Source organism: Topomyia yanbarensis, chromosome 3, assembly GCF_030247195.1.
Source record: "Topomyia yanbarensis strain Yona2022 chromosome 3, ASM3024719v1, whole genome shotgun sequence".
Classification (NCBI taxonomy): Eukaryota; Metazoa; Arthropoda; class Insecta; order Diptera; family Culicidae; genus Topomyia; species Topomyia yanbarensis.
This window is the reverse complement of record NC_080672.1, coordinates 118,777,455-118,786,902: the sequence shown is the minus strand read 5'-3', so window position 1 is coordinate 118,786,902 and position 9,448 is coordinate 118,777,455. Positions and strand designations below refer to the sequence as shown.

Genomic DNA, 9,448 nt, shown 5'->3' with positions numbered 1-9,448 from the left:
TATACTGACGGTTCTTTGTTGGAGGGCCGAGCCGATACTGGTGTCTATTGTCGTGAAATGAGATTAAATCATTCGCTCGGTAGATACTGTACCGTCTTCCAAGCAGAAATTTTTGCGATCTTGTATGGCGTACAATCGGCACTTCTACAGGGAATTGGCGGCAAAAGAACCTATTTTTGGTCTGACATTCAGGCTGCCCTGAAAGCACTTAGTTCGACAGATTCGAGATCGAAATTAGTAATCGTTTCTCGAACTCAAGTCAAAGAACTTAGCATTTCAAATGCTATCTACCTTTATAGGTACCCAGTTATTCCGGTATTACTGGAAATGAATGGGTGGACGAATTGGCTAAAGCAGGCGCTGCGACTGACTTTGTTGGTTCAGAACCAGTTCTACCATTGACGACAAGTTGGATAAAGCACAAGATTCGCTCTTGGGCTGCATCTGAACATGCCAACCATTGGCGCAGCTTGCAAACTTGCGTTTAAACAAAAACTTTTCTGTCGAAGGTGAATCCGTAAATGTCAAAGAATTTGTTGAATTTTTCCAAGTACGACGGCAGTATTCTAGTCAAGATACTGACTGGACATTGAAAACTCAATGAGCACATGGCTACTGGTCAGCGTGCTGAGTACTATTCGTGTGATCTTTGTGAATCCGATTACTTAGCTTCATATCGTTTTATAAGTAACTGCTCTGCAGTAATGCAATTGCGTTTCCGGATTTTTGGTTATCCAAGAAATAGCTGAACCTGTGTACAGGGTGAAATGCTATTGTTAGGATCCAGTATGGTAAAGATCTATAGGTTCTCTTGGGAAGTTCTGAGAACCAAGTCGATTATGGAGAAAATGTAGTAGTATTTTTGCAGTTGGTATCAACGACCGATCTTCAAAATTTGCTGCGCAAAAGAGTTTTAAACTGAACTCTAGCTTCCAAAAAGTAACGGCAAAAGTTATCTCAATATCCCCTTGTGGGTATTGAGATATCAAAAAGACTGCCAAGCAAAATAACGAATTTTTGAAAACTCAATCGACCCACCCCTGAGCCGAATCCTAGTCCCACCAGGACTACTTGCACCAAATTTGAAGCAAATCGAACAAGTCGAGCTACCGGACCAACGTGCCTGAAGTTTGTGTGGGATATTTCGCCAATTTGCATAGAGAAAACCCACTACCTCACTTTTTCGCCATTAGGTGGCACTGTATTCATTGTGTTATCATTGTAAGTGATAATAAGAAAGATAATTTTATTGTCTACAACAGTGACTCTCAACCTGGGGTCCGCGGACCCCTAGGGGGCCGTGAAGTCGTTGCTGGGGGTCCGCGAAGAAAAATATATTTTTTGAGTGGATAGTGAAAATTCAACTTTTGTTTCCTAACAAACTGAAAATAACGTATTAATAGCATACAAAATCGATGATTAATCGTAGGGGTTCACAGCAACCCAGGATGATTTCTAAGGGGTCCGTGGCAAAAAAAAGGTTGAGAACCGCTGGTCTACAACTCTGTCGAAGACTGCTAGTCAATCCGGCTTTGTTAAAAGAAGTTATTAAACTTTTAAGGAAATGATGTCTGAGCCAGTTTGGCAAGGGGACTAGCCGAAATCAGTTCGTTAAAAGTTTAATAACTTCTTTTAACCCTCCGGTACTCGCGCAAATGGCTCCCAGAATGAATAGCCGCTGGTGCTGAAAGAATTTCGCTAGAGTTTCTGAAGGTGCTTCACTAAATACAACGGCGCGAGTGCCGGAGGGTTAACAAAGCCGGATTGATTAGCAGTCTTCGACAAAGTTATATACAATTAAATTATGTTATTTTTCATTTACAGTGAATAGGAATCGACAGGGGTGGGCCGATAGGGGGAGGTGGTTGGAAACTGATCAGAAAAAATACACTTTGCTCTATTTGTTAGGTACTTATACCGATTTTCGTTATCAAAGTTTTTTGAAGAACATTTACTTTTAATTGGGCATTAAATTTAACCTCAATGATTGACATGAAATAAATACTTATATTGAAATTGTATTATTCAACTACAAATTTGACCACGTGTTACAGTTCAGCTGCCAAAGTAACAATCGACAGAAAAAAACTTACCTGCTTTGACATGAAAAGCTTTTTCATCGGACACTTTCTCAACATGCTCATTCAAAGCACGATACACAAGATTCAAGATTTTTCAATCATTTATTTTGCGCAATAGTTTTCAGTCTTATAACAACTTATCATCGAACAGAATGAGTGTCTGGTATTAATTCCTTTTATTTATGTTTTGTTTCGTTTTATTGCATTTGCTTGTCACATTTTCGAAAAAAGTTATTATCTTCATAAATATATAATATATATACCTACTAAATATCGCAAATGTATAACTGTTAGATGTAGTCAAAAAGGGCGCAATCAAGCATTCATGATGAGTTAAGTATGCTGTTTTAATAACCTCATTCAGTTTAAATATTTAAATATTTGCCGTCAAGTGTCTTTCTCTCATTACGCATTAGGTGTGAGTGTAGTTTATAAAATTTTTATACTTCAAATGTGAGTTGTTAAATGTTTTTTGATGTCGTTTCTTTTCCCAGTTCATATAAAATAATAAATTATATTTGTGCCAAAATCCAATAATTTTTAACCAAAATTGTTATAATTAACTGACTTGTTTAATTTATAAGTACGGATAATGGTTCACATTAAAAACTATGTAATCTAGTTTAACCTAAAATTAAAACAAAGTAGTTTTCTAACGGGCTAGTATGGCAATACAGAGTTGGGATTAGTTAACAAAATAATTGCTTATTTAAAGTACAACTAAAATTTTAAATGCTAACGTTATGTGTATTATAGCATTATAATATACAATTTGATTAAAGTGCGGCCTTACAAATATGAAAATGACTGTACAAAATAGATTATATCCTTCCTTCTTTTGTTTAATTGCTACCGTTTGCATTTTTTCGGTTTTTTTCAGTAAATGTTTAATTAATAAATTGTCTTTTATGTTTTTTCTGCTAGCAATGAATATGAAATAATTTCTTCTCTTTCTATGAGTGATTGTATGCAGCTTTGTTGGTGTCTCATGAGTTTGTAAGAATCTTGTGTGAGTGTATGTGTGGGAGTCGCGGGCTATAGTAACATAACAGGAGCATTTGCACTTCCTTCATCTATTTCGAGAGCGAAACGATTTGACCTAACAAACAAATTTGCATAGCGCATTGAGCTTTCTCGCGGAGGATGTTGCTGTAATTCATCATAATATCAGCAGCAGGAAGATGAAATGGGAATACAGCACGTAGATGAAGAAATTTGGGGAGTAGGCGTTTCCTGTTGTCGAGGAATTTCGTTGTTGTGGAGGCACTGGGAGGGTGTTGTTGACAGTTGATTGTGGGGGGGATTGATGTTTTTGAGGATAGTGGTCCGGCGGATGTTGAAGAGTCATACTAATCGGGCCAGTTTGCGGCTGTGCCTGATGGTAAGGATGTGGATGCTGATTCTGATGGTACGGATGGTTGTGGTGGTGATGCAAAGCTCGTTGGTGCTGGAGGTAATCAATGTTTTCATAGTGGTCGGATTCCTCCGGATCTGGAGCGTGCAATGGCTGGGTGGAACATTTGGTGTCGTAACGCATTGAAACATCACATGGTCTTAGTTCTCGATAATCATTCGCTAGTACCTGCTGCGCTAAGTATCGTTCTAGTTCTAGTTTATCTACTTTCTGGGGTACTATTCTTTCGTGAACGTTCTTTCTTTCCTGCAGAATTTTCTTTCGCTGCGTAGTTTTTCTTCTATAGTATACTATGATAAACATAACCAAGAGCACTACTACTACACTACCTATCACACTGATTACCGTAATCAGATGGGCGGGACAGTTGATGTCCCCCTCGGACATATTTCTGAGAATCCTTCTCGTGATCAGCCCATCCTCGTTCGAATCACACCCAATTTCATCTTTATCGATCATCAGCACAGTGGTGATGTTGGCCAGACTTGCTCCACTTCTGGCAACCATCGCGATTCCATCGCTATCATCTTCATCGACCGTCCCGGTGACCAGTCGCCACAGCCATCGAATCGAGCAGTTGCAAACCAACGGGTTACCGGCCAGTTTGAGACGTTGCAGTCTGTCCAGAGGAAATTGGACCGCATCCAGCGTTGACAGTGCGTTCCGCCGCATCGAAATGTCGATCAAATGTGGATTACCGTGGAACAGTCGCAGCGGTAGATCACCGAACGATGGATTGTCATCCAGTGTCAGGATCTGAAGGTACGTGTTGTCCACGAATGCTCTGTAATAGAAGAAAAAGGGGGAAGCATAAGGTTATTTCGAGTGATTTATAGTGTTACAGCTTCTATATAGCGGACCCTACACGAGCCAAGAATCAAGACACCCATACACGATCAATATATTGATAAATAATCGATTTATTGACAATATTTCTGCACGTGTAGGGTCATGTACATGAAAACGTCATCGAAGTAGGCATTCATAGACTAGCTGCAGAAAGATGACTGTCACTATTTTTCAAGTTCGTTGCTGAAAAATTCCAGATTTTTAACCCCAAAATTTGTTCGCGATAATTGATTCGGATTTCTGCTGCAATGGGTGTTGAAGTGGCAGCGGAAGCTAATTTATTCCCGGATAAAGTGGTGTTTGAAGATTAAAACAATGAATTCTACGAATAGCGTACGAAGTATAAAGATTCAAAAGGTAGGTTATCTCGTCAAAAGAAAAAAGGCTTTCATTCATTTAAGCACTCTCCACCTTGTTCCAGAAGTAACAATGCACAGGTCCTAAACGGAAAGCAAGTTTTAAATAAATACTTTTCCTCATCACTTCAAGGTACATCGTAATGCACACTAGTTTGTTCCCATTTTTTCCGTTCCCCAAAGTAGTACATTGAACAACAGGTAATTTTATGGGGAAATGCAGTGAAAAATGTTTTGTTTTTCTTACGAAATAATTTAGCAACATTGCTCCGACTCTATGTTATAGATGCACGTGGTTAAAAAGCATGCCTTAGGGTACAAAATTCAAAACAAAAATCAGCTAATGTAAAAAGAGAAGATTACTGCAGAAACAGTGCACTGTTTTTTAAAAAAAATATTTGAGTTTATGTACTCATTTTTGGACCCTCAGCTCAACAGTTTTCACCTTGAAACCGGGTAGGCTTAAAGCCACTTTGTGTACTTCGTTTTTCCAAAAATGATCTAGACTGTCTTTTGAATAGGGTCAAACTTTTTTAACCAATTTTTTTCAATTGGCTATAGTCCAAAAATGACAAATCCTACAAGAAAATTAGTCAAATTTTTGAATAGAAATATGGAAAAAATTCTTGGAAAAAATTGATTTTAAAAATTCAAAGTCGATTTACAAAAAAACCCATTTGACGCAATTTTGTTTCAAGATAGGAAATTATGATCCCTACCTACCGCCAAAAATTCAAGTTGGGCACTTTTAAGGAAAAAAAGTTATTTAAAAAAAACTTTTTTTTGTCCAAACTGAATTTATTTTTTCAGTGTATTTTTATCGAAAACTAAACCAATAAACGTCGTAATCATCCCAGAATCCAATTTCCCAACTGCTAGTTGCCTGATACATGCAAAAGGTATCAGTAACGAATTTGGTATATATTCATAACAAACTTGAATGAGGGCAAAGAAGAGCCATTTAACATCATCGATCAGAATTTAAAAAAAATTTACATCCCTGTGTGAACTTGAAAGAAAACGTAATTCAATTCATGCCCGCTGCGATGAATCAAATTTTTGGTTCGTTTCCCTCGTCATTCATTCTACCGGCGCAGCGCATTCAGGTTCGGACTTGTTCGGTTTCAGAAGCAAAGTGAATTTTGTTTCTATGCCAGCTCTGAGAGGGATTATGGAGCAAAAGTGCACCAGATATAGAATACGCAGTTCACTTATGCTCGAAAATGGATGCTTTAGTTGGTGAATGAATTTATATTTCCTCTGCACTCAAGCATTCGATCCTGCATGAAATTTCAGTCAGTTGGAAAGTGAATGAATGAGGGAGGCGTTGAATCTGAATGTCGGTTTCGGTAAATGCAAACAGAAATAGGTAACTGATTTTGAAATTTCGTAGCACTGTCATCGATATATGCGAGATTTAACTAAATTCCAATTGGCCGTGTGCGAAGAAGTATCTTGCCTATGTACCTGCCCGGGAAGTAAAGATTGATGGTGTAGTCTCGGAGTTCGCTCCTTCAAGAATCGTTTGTTTCAGTCATTAAAAATTCTGATTCGCAAGCAATTGCGTTCAGGAAAATATCAAGGATTATTTGAAAACAACTTATTTTCCATCAGCCTCATTTAGAACATTTCGCCGAATCTGCTATTCCAAACTTTGATCTTTTAGGCGGGGCTAGTCTACCTGTTCGCCTTTTTGTGCCGCGAGGCATGAACCTCCGTTGTTGCAAAAAATTGGGCCTATAGTGACTTATTGTAGAAACAAGGGACGCTGTGGAAAATGGATATAAATTATGTGGGGAAAAATGAATCAATTTTTTAAGGAACGCTTCGATAATGCAAAAGAGCGCTAAGCCACCGACAACGACTAATTTCTACATTTACTTGTAATTGTTTCCTTTCCATGCCCACATTGTTACAGTAACTGGAGGCTCTCCGTTTGATGGAGCATGGAAAGCACTCTTTGTATTTCCTAGAGTAAACATGGGAGTTTTTGAGCACTTTATCTGAAAAGTCATAGCAGATCACCTTACTTTGAATTTTTTTGCAGTGCTCCATTACGGGTAATGAGAAGGCAGACACAAGAATTAGAATGATAATGAGAAGGTTGACATTTTGGCATTAGAAGTTTTTAAATATTTCTTCTCAGAGTACGCTCGAAAATTGGCAAATTTCGTGTAGCGATGAAAGTTTAGGAATCCCAAAGGCACCAACAAATCTTGGTTCAAGAAAATGGATGAGGGTCATAACTTCATTCGGGTCTCGGGTCATGTACAATCATTATACGTAGAAGGCCCATCTCCGGCGTATTGAGGTCATGGAGAGCGGTCTCTGCGTTTGTGGTGACAGTTATCGCGATATTAAACATGTTGTCTGGTCGTGCGCTAAGTATTCTAGTACCCGATATCCGTTAAACAAATCCCAATCAAAATTTTTGACGGTAGGTAGGGAATATAATTACCTATCTTGGAACAAAATTTCATCAAAATTAAAAATGGGGTTTTTTTGTAAACCGACTTTAAATTTTTAAAATGATTTTTTTCAGTGTAGAAGTCAATGAAGAATTTTTTCAATATTTGTATTGAAAAAATTGACTAATTTTGTGAAAATCACTCCTTCAACATTTTTTTGTAGGATTTGTCATTTTTAGACTATAGCCATTTGAAAAAATGGTTAAAAAAGTTTGACCCTTTTCAAAAGACAGTCTAGATCATTTTTGGAAAACAAAGTATGCAAAATGGCTTTTTGTGACAAAGTTCCCATGTACAGAATGTTTCATTAAAAATCGGAGAGAGGTACTGCCAACATTTGTTCGAGTTCTTGCTGCACGTATTTGAATCACCTGACGGTTTGCTTTGAAAAGGATGCATCAAACTCGTATCAAACTTTCTGAGAGAAACAAGTTTCCATCGAGTGACTCGAGCTAGCTATCCACACTTCCTCATATAGGAGGACCGAGGAGGGTTGAAACAATTTTTTGTTTTTGTTAGATAAATCGACAAAAACTGTCATCCGTTGATTGCTTATTTTTAAATTTATTACTTCTGTTTATGCTTTATCCAGTGGCGGATCCGGGGGGAGGGTCCTGGGGGTCCGGACCCTCCCCCCCCCCCCCGAAAATTTTTAATTTGTTGAGAAATTTGAAAATAGTTTCAATTTTAAATTCATGCTAAATTCAACAACTAGATTCGACCATCAAAACTGGTTTTAATTAAATGAGGGTATTACATATTACTCATTGTTCAATAAACATTTCAAATTCGAAATTTCGGACCCCCTACGAATTTTTTTTCTGGATCCGCTCCTGGCTTTATCAAATTACAACAGAATAATTAGTACAAATCAAAAACAAAGCATCAATATATTTAATTTTGTAACAGTGTTCTCTTTGTTTCAACTCTCCTCATACCGAGGTAAGTTGAAACAGCAGTGAATGTGAGTAGAAACAAGTGACCAATTATTTTGAATATTATCAAAACGTTTTCTAAAACGTCAAATGTTACAATTGTGTCATTTTTTTCGTTCAAACTAAGATAATTCCTTAAAATGACGCATTCTTATCATTATTTTTCACAGTGTATATCTATGCAAAAACTGACACTTGTTTTGAAAAATTATGTTAGATTTTGGTTACAAATGCAGGAATTTCTGCACGTATCCTAACAATAATAACAGTAAGATACTTTACCTAACCACTAATTAACTATAACTGTAAAATCAAGAAATTCCATACCCATTTTTCATATATTTAGAAATCTATTATTTTCCAACCACTTACCCACCCTAGAACATTCTACATTTACTAAAATGGTTAATATGACCAGTGATACTATTTATGACTTAAAGTGATACGGGTTTATGGCAACAGGTAATTTGGTATCCGTGTCGGTAGTAGTTAGTTCATTTTGGATTATGGTCTCTTTGCTCCAAGCTTCAGAAGCGTTTTCCGTGATTTAAATGACCTAGATCTAATAAATTGAGAACGTTGATCACTGTTGTCAATTCAGTAAAAAAGAATTTTGATTATTATTATTTGTTCAGGAACGTTAATGTGATTATAACATTACCATAAGACTAGAAGTTCATCATCGAGGAGAGTTGAAACAAGGTGTTTCAACTCTCCTAGGTCGAGAAGTAAAGCTTGATCTAGAATTTACAATTTATACATCGCAAAGTTGGAAAGAAATGCATACAATTCATAAATGTTAACGCTTAGACTACATAATGGTGATATTTTCATGAACGAACATCACTTAATATCCTATTTATACCAATTTGAAGAAAATAACGAAAACTTACTTTTGCTCATTTTTTGTAGTGTGTTTACCGTAAATACTCAATCGCTTATGTAACGTAGTTGGCGTGTATTGGAGGATTTGTTGGCACGATATAAATAAAACAAATGCGTTATTGTTTTATCCCTAACGGTACTGTTTCGCTAGTAATGGACACTGTTTCAACTCTCCTCGGTTTCCTCTAATCAATTTGTATGATACCCTCAAGCTCTCAGTTTTATTTAGTCTTGTAAGGACATTCACTTATTTTATATAGTTGTTTGAGTTGGTGTATGCATTGCTGGAAATAGTTGTTAAACCTTGGAAATCATCTAATTATCATAAACAATCTTAAAGTGCGATATTTTTGCTGGTAGTCAAATAATTTGATAAAGTATAATGATTTTTCGTATCCATTGTCGCTGCACAGTGCACACTTTCGATTCGACGGATACTGCATGTTATACTTATCGTATA

At 36.9% G+C, this 9,448-nt stretch overlaps 1 protein-coding gene across 3 annotated transcripts in view; it reads right to left on the bottom strand.

The window, feature by feature from the left end:
* Positions 1-2,195: 2,195 nt before the first annotated feature.
* LOC131693432 (leucine-rich repeat neuronal protein 3-like) overlaps positions 2,196-9,448 on the bottom strand; it is a 441,590-nt gene continuing 434,337 nt past the window's right edge. For all 3 annotated transcript variants that reach the window (XM_058981234.1, XM_058981235.1, XM_058981236.1), the window contains one exon: positions 2,196-4,279. In XM_058981234.1, coding sequence (XP_058837217.1) covers positions 3,241-4,279 — 1,039 coding nt within the window. In that variant the 3' untranslated portion in view covers positions 2,196-3,240. The remainder of the gene's footprint in view (positions 4,280-9,448) is intronic.